This window comes from Alosa sapidissima, chromosome 15 (genome assembly GCF_018492685.1).
Source record: "Alosa sapidissima isolate fAloSap1 chromosome 15, fAloSap1.pri, whole genome shotgun sequence".
NCBI lineage: Eukaryota > Metazoa > Chordata > Actinopteri > Clupeiformes > Clupeidae > Alosa > Alosa sapidissima.
The window spans coordinates 16,849,958-16,876,837 of NC_055971.1; the positions used below are offsets into that span (position 1 = coordinate 16,849,958).

At 46.2% G+C, this 26,880-nt stretch overlaps 1 protein-coding gene across 7 annotated transcripts in view; it reads left to right on the top strand.

The window, feature by feature from the left end:
• The window catches only part of LOC121683409 (neurobeachin-like), a 284,145-nt gene that overhangs the window by 158,354 nt on the left and 98,911 nt on the right, over window positions 1-26,880 (top strand). For all 7 annotated transcript variants that reach the window (XM_042063032.1, XM_042063026.1, XM_042063027.1 and 4 more), the window contains 4 exons: window positions 2,659-2,723; window positions 5,384-5,492; window positions 8,925-9,091; window positions 24,823-24,947. In XM_042063032.1, the coding sequence (XP_041918966.1) occupies window positions 2,659-2,723; window positions 5,384-5,492; window positions 8,925-9,091; window positions 24,823-24,947 (466 nt within the window). The remainder of the gene's footprint in view (window positions 1-2,658; window positions 2,724-5,383; window positions 5,493-8,924; window positions 9,092-24,822; window positions 24,948-26,880) is intronic.

The window sequence follows — 26,880 nt, forward strand, 5'->3', positions numbered from 1 at the left end:
GTGTGTGTGTGTGTGTGTGTGTGTGTGTGTGTGTGTGTGTGTGTGTGTGTGTGTGTGTGTGTGCCTGTGTCTTTGTCTGTGTCTGTGCTTGTGTGTGTGTGTGTGTGTGGGGAGGCACTAAAAGTCATAAACACAACACCTCTTTATTTCTGCTAAGACTGAGATTTCTGGCTAATAAAGTGTCATTGTTCTGCTGTCCTGCTAGTCCAGTGGGGGCTGTGTGGAGGCCCGGCATACATGCTTGACTTGAGGATCACATGGACATGTTGTGGACCAGCATCTCCAGGGTAACACCAAAAACAAGGGCTGCGACATTTCATATGAATGCAACAAGGCACTCCGTGAAGCCAGCAACCCAAACCCAATACCACAGTTACATTCTCCGAGTTTGCTGTGGAGTTCTGAGTTTCGTAACACTCCCAAACATGCTCAGAATCACACACACACACACACACACACACACACACACACACACACACACACACACACACACACACACACACACACACATACACACACCATACATTGATCCATACCTGTTCTATGCATAGATAAGGACACACACTTAGACAAATGTTCTCTCCCCTGTGTGGATGAATTGCTTGATAGATCTGCATAAATCTTTATGATTATGATTATGGTATTTAGCAGACGCTTTTGTCCAAAGCAACATACAAATAACAATATAAAGTTAAGTTTAACAGTAAACAATTTAAACAATTAATAACGCATAAGAAACGCTTAATAACCTAAGTGCATGTTGAACAGATATGCCTTTAGGCCCCTCTTACAAGACCCAAAACTATCACAAGAACGGAGAGCACTGGGCAACTCATTCCACCAACAAGGAACCACTGAGGAAAAGAGTCTTGAATTTGACCTAGAGTTTATAACTGGTCGACACAACAGACGCTCATCAGAGGACACAGTGGCCAGTTGGGGATATATATCTTGATCATTGAATTAAGATAGCAGGGAGCAGATCCAGTCACATGTGCACATGATGTGTCTGTCTTTCCTTCTCTCACTCTCTATCTCTCTCTCTCTCTCTCTCTCTTTCACTCACACACACACTCACACACACACACACACACACACACTATACACACACACATTATACACACACACATTGCAACTCATGAACTCCGGCCTTCTCTATTTCCCCCTCGGCTCGGGCAGGCAGCGGGAGCTGCGCAGTTCCCACCGTGCGACTGTCTGGCCCACGCAGACCTCTCCAAATCCACACGGCTCCTTAATCACTTCCAGAGCCTCGTTCAGAGACAGAGAGAGAGAGACAGAGAGAGAGAGAGAGAGAGAGAGAGAGAGAGAGAGAGAGCACAGCTACCACCACTCATCCCCTCCACAGCCATGCCCCCTGGCCCCCCACGAGACCCCCCCGTACCCCCCAGGCACAGCGCCGCAGACCCAGGCCTCTCCACTGCTAGATGACTGGGGCTGGGAGTCTGAGGCTGGGGCAACAGAGGAGGGCAATCAGTCACTGTAGAAGCAAGAGGAAATGGCGGTATTTAAGCCATGGGGTAGGAGAGGGAGGGATGGATAGAGAATGAGGAAGAAAGAATGAAAGATGTAGAAGAAAACTATGAGCAAGAAAGAGAAAGAAAGAGAAAGAGAGAGAGAGAAAAGAAAGGGAGATAAGGTTTCATTCTACAGTTCCATCTCTGCCATGTTTACTGCTCTCACAGTGCAGTAGGAGAGGAGCCATTGCACGTGTGGTGCAGCATTTTATCCTTCTCATGTCTCTAATGTCCCCACCATCATTCTTCTACTCTCATTTCCACCATCCCACCATCATTCTTCTCCTCTGCCTCGTCTCTTTCTTCTCCTGCTCTTAAAGGCGCGTATGTGATCTTTAATGCACTGCTCCGTTTTTTTTTTTTGCCCTTTTCCTGACCACGGGGCTATCATGTTTACTGTATAGTGATCAGAGGCTGGCCATGGGACTGCTAGGAAGTGTTGTGTGGGGGGCAGTACAGCTGGGAATGGAATGGGCTCTCAGCAGACGGAAATAAAATCTTTATTACTGAGCGGTAAGGTTTTATTGGAGTATGGTTTGCGCATCCACTGTAAGAATAACAGTTACAGTTAGAGTGACTTAAAGGCACAGTCAAGGATTTTGCAGGAAGTCGTGTTTGTTTGTATTTATGTTTATATTTACATTTATTAGCAGACGTACACTATATTTTAACCAAGGACCAAATGAAACACGGCAGAGAGGTAGCTCACCCCTACCTTCAGTATTCCCAGAAACTTCAAAATTCCATGCAAGGTTTCGTTTTTTGTTTAGGGGACATGCTGCCCCCACTTTGTTTCTTTCCAGTTTTCCTACAGAGTTGCCTACAGAGATCAGGTTTTTTACAGTGTATTCACGGAATGGGCAGCTAGCGGTCGTGAGGAGACTATTGCTGAATGTGACAAACAAATGTTACAGGCTTGAAATTGGGTAAAATCCCCTGACTGCACCTTTATTGCCAATTTCGACATTCATTTATATTGAGGAAAAAATTAAAGTGAAGTGTTTAATGTGAAAAAGTGGAGAAAGAAAAAAAACTCCATTCAAAAGCTATTCAAGAATGAATATGTTTCCTTGCCACCTCTCATCTCTTCTCCATGTTCTATTTCTCTGTTTGTTTGTTGCAGGAATGGCAGAACTCCATCCAAAAGAATGCGGGTTTGGCTTTCATTGAACTTATCAACGAGGGGAGGTATGTTTGTATACAGATACATTCAGACACACACACATACACTCCTGTTGTTGTGACATCACTCTCCCTGTTTGTCTGCTTCGCCTTCTGCGTTGTGTGTGTGTGTGTGTGTGTGTGTGTGTGTGAGGCGTGAGTGCGGGCGTGGAGCTGGCAAGGAGTGCATCTGCAAGGCTGCTTGGAGTGCAGGCACCTGGATTAGCGCTAATCCTCTTTCCCCAGCACAGCGCTCTCTATATGGGGGGGGGGAGGTAAGCACAGGCAGACAGGCATGAGAGACGCTGACGGAGAGAGAGGTTGAGGGCACGCCGCCACTCCGCCGCACCAGCCATCTCTCTCCTGCTCTCAGCGCTCAGTCAGGGAGTGGGTGGTGTGGTCTGCTACTACTACTGCTACTGCTCTCTCTCTCTCTCTCTCTCTCTCTCTCTCTCTCTCTCTCTCTCTCTCTCTCTCTCTCTGTGTCTGTCTTTTCTCTGTGTGTGTGTGTGTGTGTGTGTGTAGGGGTGGGGGGTGGGGGGGGGGGGGTGCGACTAAGATGAAGAGCTTTGTGGAATGGACAACCTTTGCCTTTTTGAGTTTTTTTCTTCTTTGCTCCTTTTTTCTTCTACTCCTACTTCTATGTTGCTCACTATTTATCTCACTCTCAGCGCCTCACTTTTTTGTCCTCTCTATAGACCCTTTCAACAATAAAAACAAAAACAATGCTTGAAAGTTCTATTTGGGCCCCAATCTACTTCCTCTGCATTAAGATAACATATGGAATGTTAAAAAGGAAGTCTTGTGGGGCCAACTATGATACTGATAATGGAACTCTCTTGAAAGGGTCCATATCTTCCTCTCTCTCTCTTTCTTTCTTTCTTTCTTTCACTCTCTATATCTCTTTCTTTCTTTCTTTCTTTCTCTCTCCCTCACTCTCATTCTGAATGGGTGTGGCTGTCTCAGGCCAGCTCAGCCTGCTATTCCATCTGGTGACCCATCTGTCTAAACTCCCATCTCTTCCTCCCTCTCTCTCTATCTCCCTCTCTCTCTCTATCTCTCCCTCTCTCTTTCTCTCTCTCCTCCTTTCTCTCTCTCCCACTGTTCTGGGACAATGCCTGAGTCAGCAGAGGCTTCTGCCGCTGTCCAGGGTGCTGGCAGATCCATCATCCACCACCACCTCCACCCCCACCCCCCCTCACACACACACACGCACACGCACACACACACTCTCTCTCACACACACACACAAACTCCGGCCCATCTTTCAGGGCACCTGCTCCAGCTTTCTCTCCCCAGTCCTCCTCACAGCCTCGGCCCCATAAGTCTGCCCCTTCCACAGGCTCATGTGGACCGTAAAGCAGCCTCTTCTGTCTGGAAGTCTCCTGTGAGTTCCCAGTTGTCTTTGGAACAGTGTTGGAGGACCGCCATCTGCACATGATTGCATTCCTTTTCTTCTGCTGATGAAGTTAATAGCTAACAATCATGGGTTTGTGAAACACAAAAGCAAACAGCATATTACATTATTGCTCTGTATCATTACAGATAATGATATAACAATCATGGGTTTGTGAAACACAAAAACAAACAGTATATTACATTATTGCTCTGTATCATTTTGAATACATCTTTTAGAAACATTTAAAGACTTCCCCTGATGGGATGGACAATCGCTTTGGATAGAAGCGTCCACTAAATGAGTAAATCTAATTGTAAATATTACAAAGAATATTGAATAGGGGAAATTGGACACAGTCCAAATGTAAGCAGACTAGCTGTACAGTAAATGACCCTTTCAAGAGAGTTCCATTATCAGCATCATAGTTGGCCCCACAAGGCTTCCGTTTTAACATTCCATATGTTATCTTAATGCAGAGGAAGTAGATTGGGAACCAAATAGAACGTTCAAGCATTGTTTTTGTTTTTATTGTTGAAAGGGTCTATAGTCACAATTGCACGTTTCTCTTTCATTACTGTTTGCCTGCCTCCATGCGGCTGTATGTCTGTTTCCAGCCAGTGGTGCTGGAGCTTGCTGGTGATGTTGTAGCACGTGGGGTTGCCCTACTAATGAGTGGGATTGGCTCTGTCAGTCACGGGTGTCCTGGCTCCACTTGAGCTCCGAGACAGAGAGAGCGAAGGAGAGACTGAGGAGTTCTCTCATCTCGTCTGATCTCAGGCACTCGCGGCATAATTGAGAGTTTGTCAGTGGAATGAATGAATGGAATTGTCCGCGGTCCAGCAGTGGAGAGTTTGGGTCAGAAATGTGCAGAGGGTTTTTAGTGGAGAGTTATTTCCCATTTTATAGCACACTGTGGACCAAAATAAAATAGAGTGCTCCTCCCCAGCCCACATGTTAAATTAAAGCATAGGAGAATTAACGATGTGTGAAAAGGCTCATCATCATCTCCACCCATAATAGGCAACATTATGTTCACTCTACCCAGCTCCTCTTGCTTTCTCTAACCTATCTCATCCCAACTGCCAAATATCTTCATTTTCATCCTTTCATACTTTAAAGGTGTACATATGGCAGAGGGTATGGTTCTATAATCATGAAATATGCTTTCCTAACCTGATTTTATCTATTTGGAGTTGAACAGATCTCAAATGTGTGTGTGTGCGTGTGTGTGCGTGTGTGTGTGTGTGTGTGTGTGTGCGTATGTGTGTGTGGTTATGTGTGTTATTAGACTGCTGTGCCATGCCATGAAGGACCACATTGTACGTGTGGCCAACGAAGCAGAGTTCATCCTCAACAGGCAGAGAGCTGAGGATGTTCACAAGCACGCTGAGTTTGAGGTGAGGAAGTGTGTGTGTGTCTCTGTGTGTGTGGTTGTGTCCTCTTTGTGTGTGTCTTTCAGTACTACTGTAGGTACTACTCCTGTGCTCTGAGGAGTGCAGTTCAGATGTTCTCAGATAACCTTTACAGCACACTATTATATTCTATACTGCACTTCCTTGTTTTATCCCATACTGCACATCCTTATGTTATCCCATTTGTACATATCCTATATGAATTGCATACCTCCACTGGATGCTCAATGGATCCTTGCAATTAATGAATTCATGGCATGTTCAACCAATGCATTGAAAATTCACCAGTAAACCATTAGTGGCATTAGTCTTCAGTTATCCCACCCAATATGTAATGGTATCTGATGCCCAGTAAGTGGTAAGGGGAAATCCCTCCATAAGCATGTGGTAAATTGGCTTTGTAAATTAGCTGAAGCAACAGCTTTGTGCTCTGATGAGGAGCTTCAGTCTGGCCAGCACTCAGCCTAATAGAGCTGAGATCCCACAGGAGATCGGAACGAGCGCGGATATGGGAATGTGGGATTTGGGAATGTGGAGGAGCGCAGAGGGGTGCTGGTGGTGGGGAATCTTGTGAAAATCCAGCATCGGAAACGCCCACGGGGGTCCCCCATCACACCCCACCCCGCCCTACCCCCCGTCTTTTCCTAATCCCACTCCCTACGTGTCTTTGTAGGATTAGACCCCCCACCATATCTGCCTGATAGGCCCAGATTTAATAAACCAAGCTGGGCTTGATATGCCGGGATTAATCATTTTTTTTCTTAGTTGCTCTCATTGGGCTATAAGCCTCTCCCAACCAATTAATGAGTTAACCTCCTGGGATGCTATTTGCCAGCTAGTCCGAACCGATTAGGCTTTTTTTTACCCCTCCAATGTGAGGGATGGGGGCAAAAGCACTCTCATTAGAGGGTATTATGGGTCAGATGCTTTTAAAACCTTTTGTTATGCTGCTGCTTGATGTGTAATTATGAGCGTGAGATTGGAGGCCTTAATGATTTTAGTGACTAAACTCCAGCAATGACGAGCAGTGATTACAGTGCCGTCTTCAGCCAAAACTGTGCAGTTTAGTGTGGCAGTTTAGCACATATGTGGGTTTGGGTATGTTGGAGAGCGGTGCGTACATTATGTAGGGCCTGGTCAGTTTGTTAAGAGGAAGTCGTTCACATGAAGTATGTGGTGCCAGCATATGTTCCTGTCTGATATTGAAGTATGTTTCTGTGATGGAGAACACACTTATATGCAAACACATACATACAGTACACACGCACACACACACACACACACGCACACACACACAATACACACAATACACACACACACACACACACACACACACTCACACACATACTCACGCACATGTTAGTGGGCTATGCATCCTGGCAGTGATGAGTTCCTTATCTGGAGGCAGCAGCCTTCCAATAGCCGTTAGTTTGATGCAGCACTCTCAAGGATCCTTGACCTGCCCTGATAAAGGGTGGTGGGGCCGGGGGTGGGTGGGGGTGGGGGTGCAACGGTGACAGGTGGTGTCACCATTACACACTCACCTGGACCCTCATTCATCTGTCTGCCCATGGGCCACAGACAGCCAGCCAGCCAGCCAGCAGTTCCCATCTAGCTCAACCACCAACCCAGCCCCCCCCCCCCCTCGCCCCAGGTTATTACTACACAGTCCCCTTAAGATTGAAGATGTGGGGGGCAGATAAGACATTTTTACAATTAAGTTGGTGTCAGATCCAAACCTCATATCACAGCCCCCACCACCAGCTCTCCTTACTCTACACCCCCTCTCTCAAAGTGATAAATAACGTTTGATATTTGTCAGACGGCGCGTCACATGGTAACGGGAGATGACACGCGGAGATTGAGTTATCCGGCCGGCTTGAGGAATACGCCGCTATACCGTATCTGACAGAATTCAAATATAAGGCAGGAAATTCAATTAGCAGCTAGCCTCTGTTAGCAAATTAGATTTTGAATATTAGCGCGCGATCCCCCCGAGGGGCCGCACAGTAAGACAATCTTATTTTAGCAGGCAAGATAAAGTCAGATGCGGCTCGCAGCGATGCCTTTTTAGTCAGGGAGGGGGTGTGTAGTGTGTGTGTGTGTGTGTGTGTGTGTGTGTGGAGGGGGAGGGTGTGTATGTGTGGGTGAGGTGGGGGTTTGTGTATGCAGCTTCAACATGCAGGGCTTGTCTTGGCTTTTCGTTTCATGCTTTTAAGTGGGAGAATGTGGGTTGGCGCTATTTATAGTGCTCCACACTGCAGTGTTTCCTTGTGTAACCTGTGTCCTTAATTATATACATCACAGAATCATCAGCTGACAGATGACTGACTCCTGCATAGAGTTATTTTCACCTTTTTAAAAAGAAATATCATCAGTTGTGTTAGATGGCACTTCATATGACTTGAAAAGGCTTTATTATATTGTCATTACTCTTCATACACATGACGGTTGCAATCAACTGTGTTTTCCTGAGGTGATAATCAGAGGTGGTATTTACAGAGTTTCTCAGTAACACATCTCCGATAAACTGTCTAAATGTAATCTAACAACTCAAAAACACCTTCTATCACATTTAATCTCCCCAAAGTGTTTTTATCACTAAGTATTTAGAAGTAAAGCTCCTCTCTGTTCTACAGTGTCTTTGTGACAACACTCATTGCAAACATCACTACACAAAGTAAATCAAATTGGATGGACTTGAATTAATCCCAAGCTCAGGCTTTAAGCAGCCACAGACAGCCTACCCTGGTGTTTACCTTCACTCTGGTTGAGCCCACCGTATGTCTAGTGGCCGGCCTGCTCTGTTCCCTTACAACTGACCAATATACTGGCCACTCTCCCCAGGTCTCACTCGTTCCCAGAGCATTGAGCGCCAGGCCCTCTGTGACTGGTCCCAGTGAGTGGTTCACACGGCAGCGCCGCCATAATGGCCTTTCCAGAGAGACTGTGGCTTTGCTTTCACAGCAAAGGTTTCCTCACTTTCACCCAATGAATATGTCCAACCGTATTAGAGCCGAACCTAATAAGCTATTTTAGAATTCATGTTACAAAAACATGTCATTAGTGTGTCTCCAATAATGCTTAATGTCATCAAACTGTTTTTGTTTTTTTTCAATAGTGTAACCAGAGCAATGTCATTGGCCCTCACTAGAGTACGAGGCTTGATGGTCTTGGCATAGACATCTGTGGCTTTTTCTGAAAACGAACAGGCACGGTTTTAAAAGAATTGTCACCGACTCAGTCAAATGCAGTTACATCAGTCAGGGGAATGCCATATCTGATCATGTCCGTGCCATTCTTTCATGGATTCACACATTAATTCATTCATTCATTCGTTCATCCATTCATAATTTCATCCATTCGTTAATTTGTTTATTCATTTATTCATTCTGTTCATCTCTTCGTTTTTCCCAGTCAAATTGTGCCCAGTATGCTGCTGACAGGAAGGACGAAGAGAAGATGTGCGACCACCTGATTGGTGCCGCCAAGCACCGTGATCACGTCACAGCCAATCAGCTCAAGCAGAAGATCCTCAACATCCTGACAAACAAGCATGGAGCCTGGGGCGCCCTGGCTCAGAGGTAAGAGCTGGTCATGGTGGGGGATGGTCTCATCAGGGCAGTGCTGTGAGAGAGGTCTTCCGAAAGTGTTTAAAGCCAAGAAGGGTGGAGAGAAGCTGGCATCTGGGTAAGGGGTTGGGGTCTGTGAAGACGGACTGACCAGAGCTCATTGGGGTTGAGATCTGGCCCGTGGAGAACAGCTGTAAGGGTCTCTGCCGCCAGATGAGCAAAGGTCAACATAAGGCAGCAGTTCTATGTTGCGATATTTGCAGTGGGCCTTGGAGTTGGGAACGGTTGGGGGTCTAGAGTGGGGCTCTGGAAACACTATTTCCACGCTGGACAGTGGAGCCCTTTGGAGACACATGCATCACCATCTAATATACGGATTCCAGTGGTGCCCCATGAAAGAAGGGTGTGTGTGATTGACTGTACATGCATGTATGTGTATGTATGTGTGTCTGTGTGTGTGTGTGTGTTTGTGTGTGTGTGTGTGTGTGTGTGTGTGTGTGTGTGTGTGTGTGTGTGTGTGTGTCTTTGTGTGTGTGTTTGTCAGTGTGTATGTGTCTTAGTGTGTGTTTTTGCATTTAGGCCCCTGTCTACCAGACCCAAGCATTTGTCCTCTCACTCACACACCGGAGCACCTGGTGGCGGTTAGAGGACTCCCGACGGGTCTAGTTAGAGCGGCCCAGCCTGCCTCTGTCTCCACTCCCCACTCGGCCCCTCTCACACACACATACCCTCTCCGGCCGGCTCCAGTCGTACTCCCTGCTCTGACTGAAACACACACACACACACACACACACACACACACACACACACACACACACACACACACACACACACACACACACACACATCAAACGGGCCCCATCAGCCCTCTGAGTGTCAGGGATTAAGCTAACAGCGCTTAGTGACCAAACAGAGTAAACTCTCATGGCATCGTAACCAAATGAAGCGTGGCCATAAAAGACAAAAAGGAAAGAAAAAAAACATGATATTTTTTCGGAGGGGTTGGTAGAAGGGGGCGTGGGGGGTGAATGCAAGTGCTGAAGGTCCAGCCATTTAAGAGGCTGTTTGATGGAGGCCCTCTGACTGCTGTTTGGAAATGTTTCCAAACACAACCGCTAAAGAGTGGCTTCTGGACATAAATCAGGCTGCCATGACATCTTAACACAGCTGTCAGTTTGCCCGAGCCTGAGAAAGTCCAGGAGTTGGTGTGGCAAAGTGCTCACTCAAAAATAAAAAAAAAACGCTGGTTCACAACACCCAACCCGTCTTACCCACTTTTCCATCCCCTCTCCTCTCCCCTGGCCTGCGCACACAGACAACCACAATCACTGATTTGCCTTAACACATTTATTTAGCTCACTGCAACCCCTTGGCTCTTGGCCCCTTTTTTTACAATGGAAACACAGCGCAGATGGGCAGCCGTGTGTTCCACTAGGGGTTTGTTTACCCACAGCGATGAGAAACACTCTCGCTCTCTCTCTCTCCCTCCCTCTCTCTCCCTCTCTTTCTCTCTCTCTCTCTCCCGCCCTCCCTCTCTCTCTTTATCACTCTCTCTCTCTAACTCTCTCTCTGCTCCGAATCATTTGATTTCAGTAACTCAACAAGTTTCAAACGACAGCCCTCAGATTGCTGGCTCCTTATTTAGTCTAACTTCAAAATCAAATTGTACCAGAGCAGATTGAGTTTTGTCGAGACGTTAGCCAATCTTGCGGATGCACTGCGGAACCTGTTTGTTTTCTGTTCTAGTTTATCACCTGATTGGATTTGCCGTGACAACAAATGGGATTACCAGTTGAAGCACAGTATTACAAACCACCAAAGAACCATTTTCCGCATGCAGGCTACCATCGTAAAGAACACTCATGCTAACAAATGGCTAATCTGATGCAAATACCCGCTAATACCACTGAGCTCCGTACCATGTTAGCAGTTATAGTAAAAAACCTCCATTTGATAACTCCCATTCGGGCTGGTCTTCCTATTAACTGCATGCTGCCCTGTATATTCCCATAGCATGAGTAAGAATTTATAATGTTAAAAGATCACCACTTATTCTCCTCAGCAGCAGTATGGCCTCAGGCTTAAGCCAACCTCTCCATTTTGGTGTTGACCTGAAATCTAAATAATGGAGAGTGTGTATATGTATAATATAGTCTGTTTTGCATAAATCAAAGATGAGCTGCAGAGCACGTGCCACCCTCGCGAGGCTGTTTTAGTGCCGAGCGCACCGCGTCCCTGCACTCTCGTTTGATCTTGCCGCGCGTGTTTAGATATGTATCAGGTGTGGGGTATTTTTAATCTCCTCTGTAGTCAACGACCAGTCAAGCTGTGCCCTCTTCCTCACCCGCGGCTTTCAAAGAAGTCAACGTCAGGTGTCACTCTCCTCTTGCCTTGACTGCTTAGAAAACACCCTTTTATCCCCTCACCCTTCAGAGCGCGTCACATACCTACAGACACGCACACACACCCATACACACAGGCATGTATGAACACATACACAAAGAGACACACTTGTGTGTGTGTGTGGTGTGTGTGTGTGTGTGTGTGTGTGTGTGTGTGTGTGTGTGTGTGTGTGTGTGTGTGTGTGTGTGTGTGTGTGTGTGTGTGTGTGTGTGCATCATAAAAGAGGAATGGAATCACAGCCTCTACAAACACACAGTATATCGGATTGAGTTCTGGCTACCACATTTTACTTATTCAAATATTTATAGAAACCACCTCAGAGGCATAACATTTGCATTGAAACAAAAGGTTATTGAGTCGGGGGTCCCTCATTGTAAATTATACAGCAAAACTTCCAACAAATTCAAATTTAATGGCAACCTGCTGGAGAAGAAAAATGATGCAATATGTTCATGAGCTCTAGGCGCTGTTGCAGCAGAGCAGCTTAGTCTTATTCAATGCTACATTAACTTTTCCATTTATGCTCGCCTGTGTAAAATATAAAGCCCTCAAGCATTTTGAAATGGCTGTCTATTTTTCTGTGTGTGTTTGTGAGTGAGTGAGTGTGTGTGTGTGTGTGTGTGTGTGTGTGTGTGTGTGTGTGTGTGTGTGTGTGTGTGTGTGTTCTCTTCTGTGTATATGTGCTGATAAAGTGTATTTGTGTCAGGCTGTATATAAATGTGTGTACATTCCCCCCCTTGCATCTGTGTATGCACAACGGTCGTTCTTTTTGTCTGTGCTTTTCCGACCATGAATGCACACAAATTGTATTTCCTTTTTTTTTTTTTTTTTTTGCTCAGCTGCAATCTACAGACGCATGTGAATTGATATGTTGTGTGGTTTTAAAAAAATGAGAACAGAATTTGGTGAGCTCAAACACAATGCAGTTGAAGCGTAAAATGCAGCTTGCCTCTGTCCTTCCTCTCCTATTTTTGAAATTAGATGCAGGAATGCTGGCGTAAGAACCATCTCTGCTGATTGATCATGTTTGGCCTCATGCAGGACCCACAAACGTGGGTGAACTGGGCCCTGGCCGCCCGTGACTGGCCGGGACTGTGTAAGCATGGTGCGCTCGGAGACATCTGTGGGCTATTAAAGGAGCTGTAGCGCCCTGTCTCCCTGCTGCGCTGCGGCCTTTTCAGAACAGCCACGAAGCAGGAGGGGATTGTGTTTCAGCAACATTCCCGGAGTGTTGTGCCTCTTTCTCTCCCTTTTCATCTCTTTCTTTTTTTCTCTCTCTCTCTCTCTCTCTCTCTCTCTATCTCTCTTTCTCTCTCTCTCTATCTCTCTCTCCTACTCTTTCTTTCTTTCTAACTATGCCTTTCTCTCTCCCTCAAGGATTAGAAAAAGAGGAATAAAAAAGCTAAGCCAGGCTTGTACCTTCTTATTTTTAGCTCTTCATCATCAGGTGAAGAGGAAGAGATGCAGCGATTAGCGAATCGAAAGCCTCCAAAATAAAGCAACTGAGCAGACGGATGCTTTACTCGTCTGCTGACCGGATCATACTTCACGCTCGCCCGATGATGAATGTCCCAGTTATCAAGTCGACGTCAGAAAAAATCAATACGTCTCAAATTGAAACAGTATAGGGTTGTATTGATCCGCGCGTCTAAATCAAAACGAGGGGCCCTTTGATGTGTCTCCCCCGGACAGCTCCCCGCCTGGTAATGACACGCTATCAATTTTAGCTCGACGCTGATAAATCAAGTCGAAAATTAGATGTCAGAATTTCGCCCGTGCCCAGAGAGTGATTTTCCTTGCCCTCTCTTCCCCTTTCCTGTTGACCCCTGACCCTGGCCGGTGGATTATAAAGTTCAGCCTCGTCAACGGGGGAGAAGGAGATGTCAGAGCCCAGGCTGTGGAATTGATTTAAGAATAATGCATGGGAGCTGAGGAAAAATGGCAGAGGGGTCTTTTCATAAACGTTCTTGAGCCTATTATCTAGACATCAGAAAGCGTCCTTTATGTCACCGATGAGGAATGCGTTGTGCAGAGACGGACTTAAATGATTCTGTTCTGTTTTGACATACCGTTATTTATTTGTTTCCCCCCTGTGCATAATGTTCTCATTCTTGAGAGAAGAGCGGTTTTCTTAACGTGTACATATATTTATTAATCCGCATTGTGAATTGATGCATATAGAAACAGCTATCATGAGGGAAAACCTAAAAGACTGACAACACAATAGTCACCTGTTTACTGTTGACAGTATCGACATAAGAGTGACATGACAGTCATGAACATGTCATAAACAAGTCATAAACGTTTATGACATAATGTTTCTGTTATTAAGTGACATTCGGTTTTTGTCATAACAAGTTAGGGTTAGGATTAGGGTTAGGTTTAGGGTTAAGGTTAAGGTTAAGGTTAGGGTTAGAGTTAGGGTTAGGGTTAGGGTTAGGGTTAGGGTGTCATGACAGTGTCGTGTTCATGACAGTGTCATGTCACTCTTATGTCGATACTGTCAAGTAAACTATTTTGGTAACACTTTACTTGATGGGTGAGTTCATAACACATTCATAGCAGCTGTCATAAACTGCACATAAAGCATTCATGACTGTTTCATGAGACATGACTCAACATTCATACCAAACCTGTCATGAATGTGGAAGACAGAACGACGAGAACTTGTCAAAATAAAAGTCCAAAGTCGCAAAGCAGCATTGCCGTTTTTGGTCCAAACCTCTTACCTGATCATGTCACGTCTGAGTCAATGGGCTACTCCAGTGCCAAAAAGAGAGAACACGGTCAAGCAAATAATTTTTGCTTCATAAAAATGTATTTGTGGTAACACTTTACTTGACAGGTGAGTTCATAACACATTCATAGCAGCTGTCATAAACTGCACATAAAGCATTCATGACTGTTTCATGAGACATGACTCAACATTCATACCAAACCTTTCATGAATGTGGAAGACAGAACGACAAAAATGTGTCAAAATAAAAGTCCAAAGTCGCAAAGCAGCATTGCCGTTTTTGGTCCAAACCTCTTACCTGATCATGTCACGTCTGAGTCAATGGGCTACTCCAGTGCCAAAAAGAGAGAACACGGTCAAGCAAATAATTTTTGCTTCATAAAAATGTATTTGTGGTAACACTTTACTTGACAGGTGAGTTCATAACACATTCATAGCAGCTGCCATAAACTGCACATAAAGCATTCATGACTGTTTCATGAGACATGACTCAACATTCATACCAAACCTTTCATGAATGTGGAAGACAGAACGACAAAAATGTGTCAAAATAAAAGTCCAACAATTGCAAAGCAGCATTGCCGTTTTTGTTCTGAACCTCTTACCTGATCACGTCACATCTGAGTCTATGGGCTACTCCAGTGCCAAAAAGACAGAACATGGTCAAGCAAATAATTTTTGTTTAATGAAAATGTATTTGTTTTATGATACCTTTGCAGATGATTTCTCATCTTTTGCTACTGGCAATGTCCAACCGTTCCAGGTTACACAAATACGGGTCAGCTGAATGTAGGCTAGTTTACCTCCCAGTGTTGAATTCAGTGATTATGAATACTTCACAACTTGTATAGTAAAGTGACATTCAATGTAGACTTCATATTCATATTCATGAAATATTTACAAAGGCTGGAGAAATTAAATTAATGGTATCCAGGTTACACAAATACAATGTTGGACTTTTATTTTGACAAGTTGTTGTCGTTCTGTCTTCCACATTCATGAAAGGTTTGGTATGAATGTTGAGTCATGTCTCATGAAACAGTCATGAATGCTTTATGTGCAGTTTATGACAGCTGCTATGAATGTGTTATGAACCCGTCTAGTAAAGTGTTAACACTATTTTTATACTGCTAGAATATATTATATTTGTACTCTGAATCCACACAGCCTTTGCCACTTAATTCAAATACCTGTCGATCCCAAAATATAGTAGTTGTGATGAACATCAGCAATGGTAATTTACTGTAAATCGTAAGACTTTCGGTGGTCTATGTGTGTTAGACAACCACTCCAAGCCTATGTCCACGGAAGTCACCATGTCCTCTCCCAGTAGTAGTAATTGCTGTAGTGTGGCCCTGCTAACTACAAAGTAAAGAGTGTAAAACAGGACCGGAGTGAATAGGATCCGAGCGAACAGACGTCCTTTGCCTTACCGCCTGTCCCTGTTGTCGGACATCAGTGGCATCACTCGCTGCGACAGCTGACTAAGACCCCCCTCCTCCTCCAAACCCCTCTTCTCCCCTGCACCCCTGCAACAGGGGCCTTAACTTAACCTGACGGGAGGTATCGATTGTCAACATTTCTCCCATATAATTACTTTTTTTTTGCTCCAGTGAAAGGATGAGAGGCTGAAAAAAAAGACTGTCAGCGACAGAGAGAGAGAGAGAGAGAGAGAGAGAGGGAGGGAGGGAGGGAGGGAGGGAGGGAGAGAGAGAGAGAAAGAGAGAGAGAGAGAGAGAGAGAGAGGGAGGGAGGGAGGGAAGGAGTGGTGGCATGTATTGATCTTTTCAGGGGCACCACTGGAACAGCCGTTTCCCTTGGCTAACAGCGAGTTCCATCTCGCAATACGTGATGAATGGCAGGAGTAGGCCGCGTCGGATAATAACTCGGGAATGGGATGGAGCTCTTTTTTTCTCTTCGGTCACGCGCAACCTGGCTAAGCAGTCCTCCGCCGGTCGCACTTAAAAGGGTTATCAATTTTAATACCAGCACACATCAAGCGAGAACTAGAGAGAGGGAGTGAGAGAGAGAGAGAGAAAAGGTTGGATTGGTTTCCTTGAGCTGTTTGCCTCAGTCCATTAGAGCTCAAAGAGATTCCAGCCCCCTCAGAAGCTCAGGGGGCTCATCGCTCCCTGAGAGAGGAGAGGACGAGAGGAAGGGAGGGAGGAGGAGTGTTTGATGAACCTGTCCCCTTGGCACGCTACAACAAAGGAGCATGATGCAAATGGAGAAGATGTATAGGGGATGCTGGCGAATGGCTTTGTGTGGGAGGGAGGACTGGAGGAGACTGGCCCGCTGGTTGCATCTGTCGGAGGGTTTATGTCGTCGCCGTGCCACATCCCTCCTTGAGGCCTCTGGCTTCCATGGAGGATGACACACACCCCACCCAAAAGGTGTGGGCTTGTCTGGAGAGATGCCTCTCAGAGATTCCATGCCAAGTAAACTAGTGTGGAAATTGGGTTCTCGTTTAAAAAAAATAAATAAAATAAAAATAAAAACCTTCCTCCTTATCCAAACCATCACTTAATGAATAAGTAGATAACATCGCTTTATCTATTCTATCTATATCTATATCTATTTCACACACTGGCATATTACTGCAGTATACGGGGGTATCATTATAATGGTGCCCCCCTTAAACATGAAAGTCCTCTGATGCTCTTTAGTTTAGTAGGGTTTGTTGATGAAGACGGATCAAACGATGCTATACCTCCCCTCACAGATCTCGAGAGAGAGACAGACACAAACGCAAAGGCATGACTCGAAAGAGCCCTGATCCCTTTGTTCTTGGCGTCCATTTTTCTCCCTCTGTCACCCGTCTCTCATTTGCTCTTGACCTCCGCCAGGCTCTTTCCCCCCGAGGGCACTGTTAACCTTGCAGCCTCGCGCTAATTATCTCTGGAAAGAGCCCCCGTTTGCGCAGTCATCAATTTCACAGGGAGAGAGAGAGACCCGGGTATCCCCACTCCACGAAACCCCAATCCTGGTGAAAGATGGAAGGTCTTCCTGGAGGTCTGGTAGAGGTAGTTTCAGGGTGTGTATGTGTATGTGTGTGTGTGTGTGTGTATGAGTGTGTGCCTGCGTGCGTGCGTGTGTGTGTGTGTGTGTGTGTGTGTGTGTGTGTGTGTGTGTGTGTGTGTGTCACAGATAGCTGGCTTAGCTGTGGCACTGTCGCTGCCCTTCATTCTTGCGGACATGGAGGCCTTCCTCTAAGGGGCTGATTTGCCCAGTGCTGTCTGGTAGTGGTGGTCTCTGGTGTGTTCACACAAAGCCTCTCTTTGTTTAATTCCTATATGCCTTCCTCGCTAATGAGGAGTGTGGGAGTTTTGGGGCTTGTGTGTGTGTGTGTGTGTGTGTGTGTGTGTGTGTGTGTGTGTGTGTGTGTGTGTGTGCGTGTGTATGTGGTGTCTGTGTGTGTGTGTGTGTGTGTGTGTGTGTGTGTGTGTGTGTGTGTGTGTGTGTGTACGGTGAAATCCAGAGTACTGCTCCGTAGTAGACCGCTGCATTCGCACTGACCCATGCTCCGTGTAAAATCACGCTTTTATAACATTTAGCCCAGTGAAGTCCTTCAGGTCATTTCGCATGTAGTGCGGCACTAGTAGATTGTGTTAGATCTTCTTTTTCTCTTCCCCTCGCTTGCTGAGTAATCATGAAAGTGTCTACACACTGGGACCCAAGCCCAGAGAAGTGTTCACATTGTTCTCGTTGTGAGACTGCGACATGGAGAATTGGAGCCAGGAAACAGCGGCCTTTGATCACTGATGGACCAGGTTTTGCACATTAAATCATGTGTCTTTGTTGAGCCTCTGAAAAGGGTTGTGTGGATTTAATGACATTTGGTCTTCAAGTCAACCGTTCAACTGTCTAGGGCTTTGCAGACCCATCAAGCTTGTAAAGGATCACTGCATTGTCACATGTTAGCAAGTTCAATAGTCCATGATGCATAGACTAAATAAGACACACATCAAAGTCATTTTGACCACTTCCTGCACTTGCTGTTAATGGGATCAGGCTGTGGATGGTGGTGTTTAAAATTGTTGTGTGTTAATACATAAAAAAGTTGTATTTGTGTGAATATGTGGATTTGATTTGATTTATTTTTCCAATTTATACTTTACTTTGAAAAATATTATCTAAATCGTGTTGTCAAGCATGTGTTGACCAGTTGCATGGACTGAGAGCTGGTTTGAGATGGGAGTTGATTGCTGTTTTCTTTTGACCATTCCTGCACCATGTGTGTGTGTCTACTAACAATCTCAGGGCCAATATTACTGATGCCACTGCATACTTTGAGTTTGTGGTAACAGACACAGAATTCTTTGGTGATTGAACCAAAGCCAGCGCGTTCGTCGAAAAGGTATCATGTCAGCAAGTGCAAGAAAAGACCTTACATTTGAAGCACAGATGAAACAGATGATGCACTCATAACCCTAAGTTGACTTGTCGAGGCTTGCACCTTCCTTAATGGCAGATATTAACTTGAGCCCTTTAGTCATGTGTCATTCGCTTGGCTTCATCTCAGGAAAATTGCAAAAAAAAAAAAAGAACGATGCCCATCTCCTAAATTGCATGTATGATGGATCACATTTGAGTCTGAAGAGGAAATCCTCTCAAACATGAACAAGCCCCCATAAATCTGTCAGTCGCTTGAGGCCACCGTAGATTCACTCGCAGCGGCTAAACGTCTGTCTCCGTCGGCAACCCAATGGGGAGAGAAGGGGCATTTGTTCTCGGATTGACTCCGTTTAAAAGGGACCGGCGGGCCGTGTGTTTAGTGTCAGAGGCAGCACAGGACAGAGGGCCAGGCGCCCGCCACGTCCCAGACGGCTGTGTGGCCCTGATGGAAACCAGTCCCCCAGTCCCCCGCCGGCTCTCTTTAGGCCCAGCACACCCACCCGCCTCCCCCTGATTACAGGGCATTTATTCTAATTGTGCCCCCATTTCTGTCTGAAGGGGAGGCATTTAAGTGGGATATAATGGTGTCTTATTGGATTCTGTTGTCCTTTTTCCTGTGCCCTGCTCTCTACGCCTCCACCAACCCTCCATTCAATAGACGTCTCTGTGAGGACAAATTGGAAGTTGCTCAAAACATCAATGATGTGCTGAAAATACACAATGACCTCAGATGGCGAAGTTGCCTCTGTCCACTTTCACATGCAATGTAGAGATGCAGTATGTTTGAGCCATTGCAATAACAGGTTCAGAATAATTGTAAATCATTTTTTTTAAATAGACTATTGCATCCATATTATGCAGAAGTATAGTCAGGGTCATGTTTAAAGTGTAAAAATGAGGTCTGGAGTGTTTGGGTAAAAGTGAAGAATGTTCTTTGGTCACATATGGCTCCATAAAGACCATTTGGTGAATAAACAGCAAAAATTGAAATATCAGTTTAATTATCACCAGTTCAATTATCCTGAATTAACAGCTAATAGAAGCTTTATTACACACAGCGCTCTAAGGACTTATACTATAACATTGTAATTAACTGTATTTAGCTTCAAAATTTGTGAATATGAAAACATTGCTGGGGTCTGGACCTCAGTGATCTCATAGCTGGTTACCACCGTGAGTGCACTAAACGGTGCACTGTGTTGTTGCATAGTAAGGATTACTGGTAGACAAGTGATGAAATCTTCTGGCGCCTGAGTGACAGGATAGCCCTCTAGTAAGGCCACCCTCGCCCTGGTCTCGTCCATCTCTGTACACTTGTGTGGAGTGTAAGGATGGATTGGGAATGGATTCATGTCTCTCGCAGCGCTCTACTCTCACGGGCCCCGAGAGTGTGACTGCAGAGGCGCACACACAGCAGTGGAGGTGCTCAGTCACATCACCCCTATGGCTTTCTACAAAGCCAATATAAAGGCTGTATATAACTCAGAATCCCCCCCCCCCCCACACACACACTCGTTGGCCACTTTTCCTGTCTCTAAAAGCCTTATATTTTGGTATGAAATTGTTATCTGAGCTTTTATTTTTCACTTTACTAGTTTATCTTAAATCATAGCCTCAAGGGTTTTTTTTACTGCCTTTTATAAACCAAGCACATTCCCCATGGACTGGAAGTGTTAAATCTTACACGCAGACACACACGCACACACACACACACACATAAAAACACCACCCACACCATATACTGGAGGATGTTAGAGGAAGGACAACTGAGACTCGTTTTTCCTCCTATTCTTTGTTTTAACACATTCATCATGGCACACTTAAAGAAGAGCGTGTACAAGTCGGCCTGTAAATAATGCCCTGGCATGTCTCCCAGCTGATAGTTTGGGTTATCTGCCCTAGAAAATTAGCTTTTAAAATGCAGTTTGAAATCCATTTGGGTGATTGATGGCTGTTGTGACTAATAAATTTGAGCCGCTTTCCAGGGCCCCTGCGACCCTCCTCCCTCCATCCTTTATGGCTGTCACGGAGACGCGCAGTCGCCGGGGGAGATGGAGGCGGAGGCTCGGGAGGCTAATTCCGTCCCGGTGATTGCCATGAGATGAACACGCTGTCGGCGGCCTTGCTCCATGAGGACGATGATATGTACAAATGTGGCTTTTTTTGCTTAAAACGATGAAAAAAAAGCATGGTTAACATGAAGCACACGTTGCGTCTGTGAGTGATTATCCCCCATTGTTTCCACGTTGTGAGTAAAAATGCATCCTAAAAACAAAAGGTCTTGCCTGGTCTGTGGCATCACACCCTGTCTGTAGTGTAGCGCATTGAGCAAGTTATTGATTCTTCACATTAATGGATTCTTCATAGCTCCTTAATGGCTTACCACATTGATTAAAGAAGATTGAAGGAAATATCTCCCCTGTGAATACGGCAAAGCCACTACCTGTGGTCTCTCTCCCTCCACCTACACCCCCCCCCCCCCACACACACACACACACACACACACACATACACACACACACACACACACACACACATTTCCTCGCTCTCTCTTTCTCTTTTTCTGGCTCTTTCTTTTCCTTTCTTCCTCCCTCGTTCAGAGCCGACCACAGCATCTGGCTCTGTGGTCCTCTCGCCGGGTGCTTTCACACTCTACGGTCCACAGCTGCAGCTCTGCGGCCCCTTCAGGTCACGCCTGGTCTGAGGCAGGGAAACCTGAATAGGTGACAGCAGATTAGATGGACTTCCCTCAGTATCACTCCATCGCAGGCGCCGCTCAGTATGAAATGGAACGAAGGCAAATCCAGAAACCGACCGAGGCATCTTTCGAAAAGGTGGGAAATGGGCTGAGATCAGATCCAACTTTAAGGTTCAGATGAGGTGTTAAACTGCTCGGAGAAAATGTTCAGGGGAATGATTCTCACACGGTTGAGGGGTTTCGTCTTACAGTTTTGAAGGGTTAGTCGGAGAACAGGAGAAGGCCTTGTCGAGATGAAAAGGAAATCAATAAACATGACAATAGAAACAAAAGTCAGACAACACGATATGGTTACTGTAATAGATCTGCTGTAAATATGTAGCGAACTTTCAACATCTCCTCTACGTGGTTGCAGTTCTCTAAGGACGGCGGACATGATAGCAGATCACGTATTGGCCCTCACTGGCCCCGTAAATTGCAGGGCTTTTTTTTTCTACCCACCCTACTACTACCCTACTACTGCTACTTCTACTTAGGCCATAGAGCAAATCTGAGGACCACCCTGCCTGCTGAGACCCCTCTCATCATGCCACTGGCAGCACTACGGCACACATCCGGACTGGAACGGGCTTCGCCCACCGCAGGGGTGTTGAGTGTCACCGGTTCCCCCTGCACCATCTCTAGCCGAAAAACCGCCGTCGAAGTGAAAGCATATGAAAGGGGCCCCGGATAAGGGTCGGGGTTGATGTGGGGGGGGGGAAAGATATCAAAATGTTGACGACTAAGTTCCCTCAGTTTATTTACCCATTCACTTGCGCCATTTCCCTTTTTTTAGTTTTTGGTTTTGTCAGAGAGTTTGGAATGCGTGGACGTTTATGACGTGTGCGGATGAGGCTGATGGGAGGCTGGTGCGGATCACATGCTTCATGTGCACTGAGGACACGCTCTCTGTGCAGGGCAATCTTCAAGAAGCCGCAGGATTCCCCCAGTATGCCGCTCCGCGAGCCGTTGCGCTGCCAGATTTGGGGGTTATAATCTTAATCTCTACCCCTTCTCCCTTTCTCCTGCTCTGTTCGCTATCGGTCGGATTTGCATTTTTTTTTCCTTCTTTCACGGTGTAATCTTGGCGTTTACAATATCGTTTACGTGGGTTTCGCCTTTCAGCGCTTCTGAGGTCTCTCTTTTGGGGAGGGAGGGTGGAGGAGGGCTGATGTAGTCAGGGGAGTCGGGGTGGAGCGGTGAGATTGACAGGGGACAAGCTCCAGGCGTTTCATGCTGCCTTTCATTCCAAGGTTGCGTGATGAACTTTTGGCATTGGCTCGTGTACGCAAACAGACGTCCTTCAAATACACAGACCTGCGCGCACACACACACACACACACACACACACACACACACACACAGGCTCACGAGTCACTCATCTCTCTCTCTCTATCTGCCTCTCTCTGTGTCTAATATACATGCACAGACACATGCAAATCCACACACACACATATGCATACACAGCTTTCCCACAAGGACACACACACACACACACACACACACACACACAGACAGCTCGCCTGTGCAGTTTTGATTGATGCTAAACTAAGACTGAGCTCTCATCACTGTCAGAGGCAACCTTAGTCTCCAGAGCCTCTTGATTTCTGACATTTGTAGATATTATATTCACGCGCGGAGAGCGGGGGCCGGTCGGGGGGGGGGGGGGGGGGGGGGCTACCCGTTAGAGATGTGATCCCCCCGTAACACTTTAATCTGTTTAGACGGCCCCGCTATTACAGAGGCACAGCAGAGAGAGAGAGAGAGACATACAATCAAACCCCCACCGCCAGGAGCCAAAGACGGCATCCCGCGAACACTGTGCCACATCTGGGGGTGGAATGCAGTTGTTATTGTAACGGTTTCCTGATATTATCCAGTGATGGGCTCCGCTGGATTGTTTTTGTTAAGTTCACTTTTTTTTAAAATTCACTCTCTGTGTTGTCTCTGTGTGATGGGTGTATTTATGGGTGGACCATGTGTTCATCTATGTCTATTTTTGAGAAAGAAAATCTTGTTGGCCCCAGTGGGCAACGGATCATAAGTAAAGAAAAATATAAATGGAAATAACATAACGTAATGCAGTCAATATTCAGTCTCTCTCTCTCTCACACACACACTCACACACACACACATACACCACACTGCCTAAATCTATGGCTTATTAAACACACACACACACACACACACACACACACACACACACACACACACCATCCATACTGTCATCCACCATCCCAATTACCCCTGTCATCACCCTCCTCTTGCGTATCCCCAGATGGTCAGGCGAGTAAAGGAGTGTCCGTGCGACTCTGGGCTTTCTCTTTCCTGCGCGGCTGCGCCGCCCTTTGAAAGCCATCCAGCGCCGGGCCCACTTGAAACGCGCAGCACTTAGTAACCTGATGCTCCAGTCCTCCGCTCTTAATGGTTCGCATTAGCCGCCAGCAATAAAATTATCCCAGGTCTTCGCTGACGTTGAAATCATTTACAAAGATGGTTACCACATGCCAGAGCTGTGTTTTTTCCCTCAATCTTCTTCCCTGCTTTTCTTCCTTTTCTTTGTTTAACCCTTTCTTTTTTGTCTTTTACAACCTTAATTCAGTTATTAATAATGAATAAAAAAGCAATTTTCTTTTTTGGTTGCTTCAGGGGGCTTCGGGAATCATTGCGATGAATATTTCATCGCATTATTTTAATCACGGCACGGCGTACGCACCAGGAGGGGACCGGTGAGGCTGCCCAAAGGTTTTTATGGCCCTGGGCCTCAACCGCAGTACTACTCTCCCCCCAACACACACACACACACACACTCTAGCCCACATCATTAAACCGCACGCTGTCTGCATCGAGGGTCCTGCCTTTTGATTTACAGGACTTGTTAAAAAACACAGTAAAATAGGGAGGCAAGCTGTGCCATTTATGCTTGTAATTTGATCCCGTATTTGTTAATGGGACCTGGTGTAATTTATGTGTGCACAGGAGGCCAGAGGGGGCATTGCTGCCACCGCACAGGGGGTCCAGGGTGTTGGAGGAGGAATTGGGGGGGGCGTTTTGGGAAGGCAAGGGGGGGGGGGGGGGGGTGTTGTTAGAGGTAGTTTTGTGTGTGTGTGTGTGTGTGTGTGTGTGTGTGTGTGTGTGTGTGTGTGTGTAACCGTTGTATCACACTGCTGTGATTACTGGTTTGTTGTAATTACTGATTTATGTTACTCTCTCACGGCACAAGGAAGACCGAGCACTTTCACCCATTCCACTTCTATTCTTATGGCCAGCCCTCTTTTGATGTGCTACAATGATGTGCATGACTCGCATGTGTTTACATGTGGTTTTGTGTGAAGTGTAGCTTTGGCTGCTTCTCTCCTTCACTCATTTTCTGTTCTCTGTTTCTTTCTCTTTCTTTCTCTCCCTCTCTCTTTTCCCCTCTGCCCCTCTCCCATCCTCTCTCTCTCTCTCTTTTTCTCTCTCCTCTTGCAGTCAGCTGCATGACTTCTGGCGTCTGGATTACTGGGAGGATGACCTGCGTAGAAGGCGGAGATTTGTGCGCAATGCCTTCGGTTCCACCCATCTGGATATCACTTGCAAATCGCTGGAGGACTATGGTAAGTGACACACCCGTCAGAAGGAAGAGGTTGATGCTGACCGCGCCCACGCAAAATGGCGGTCGCCCACCCCTCATTCCGACGTACTTCCCCGATTTTTTTTTTCTTTATTTCCCCCAAACATGATGACATCAGAGTCTCGCTACTTTTGCCAAGAGACTGTGAGAACAGTCCAAAGAATTCTCCTGTCTGTAGCCCTTCTCTGTTGGCCATTAGGCAGGACAGCACTCGAGAGAGAGAGAGAGAGAGAGAGAGAGAGAGAGAGAGAGGATCGCTGTCCTTTCATTTACTGTTGGCATATTTATGAACCTTGTCAATTGAACATGACATGTCCAACTTTACAGGGTTTTTTCCCTTTCTCTCTCTTTCTAAACCGCCCCCCCCCCCCCTTCCCCTCTCAGTCTCCCTATACCCCCCCCCCCCCCCCAACACCCCACCCCACCTCCATTCTCTCTCCCACTTGGAGTCGGCACAAATTGATAGCCTTCATTTTATTGTTTCAGCTTTGCAATCTGCAAAACTTTACCCCCCCCCCCCTCCCCAGCTGACCCGTTTCATCTTAGCAGTGTTGCCCTCTCGGCGCTGTCGATCCTCACTAGGCGTCATGCACCACTGCCTTTAAAAGGACGTGGTTCGATACTATTACACACTCCAGGCTCCCCTCCCCTAGTGCAGTAATTGAACAGGGGGGGCAGACTATGAGAGAGTGAGCACAGGAAAGTCTTATTGATCTGAGCTGTCATAAAATGGCTGCCTCCTTTCTGTGCTGGTTTGGATACTTAAATCCTCCTATAAACAATGGGAGCAATGCATAGACAAAGAGTACTTGTGCTATGCACGCAGTAGCCTTTGTTTAATATTAAATAAATACATAAGGTATATATTAATTAATTGAAACAAGTAGCATTAAAATGTATGCACAAATGTATAAATATGTACAAAAGGTGTGCAGATTTGTGTTCAGAACAATATGGAGGCGGGGAATGCAGTAGTCTGGGGATCTGTCTCTATATGCCATTCAGTTGGCCCGGTGTCAAAGCCCCTGGTAGGTTGCGTGATCTTTCTGCCCCATGTTGCTAAGGTGACTCCTGCTGTGTTCTGAAGCCAGTGTGTGTGTGTGTGTGTGTGTGTGTGTGTTATTGTGTGTATGGTGTGCATGTTTGTGTACCTTTGGCCTTATGAGAATAACGGTTTCTAGGGCTGGACATGTCAGATGGCCACACTCTGGGTCATGTCACTGCCAGCTGTAGAGCAGGACCAGCATGGCAAACACACACACACACACACACACACACACACAGACACACACAAGCACACACACACACACACACACACACACACACACACACACACACACACACACAAGCACACACACACACACACACACACACACACACACACACACACACACACACACACACACACTCACACTCACACACACACACACACACTCCCACACCCAGAAGTCATATATACCAGCTGGCCAGTCAACTGCAGGTGGCCCCTGTTCCTGTCACAGGCACAATAATGACCAACCACCCACACATCCCTCTGTGCCAACAGCTGAACCTGGATCAGTCCTGGCCCGCCCCTGGCCCACCTCCAGACCAGACCAGCAGGCTTTGGGCTGCTGCTGTTGGTCTGTCCTGTTTCACATCTCCTCCCATTCATCCAGCCGTGTCACCAGCTCGCTCGCTCGGAAATTCAATAGAACAGCAAAACTTCTCCTTGTGTCCTTGTAGTCATACTCCTTGGAGCAGTAATCCATTTGAAACCAAACTAGGCATGTTCATGTAATACATATCTAAACACACGCACACACACACACACACACATATACTCTCTATAGTGTGTTTTATCTCAACCCCCTCTCTCTGCGTGTCCTTGCCTGGCTGTGTGCGCATCTCGGAGGATCTGTCAGCCCGCGTGATTG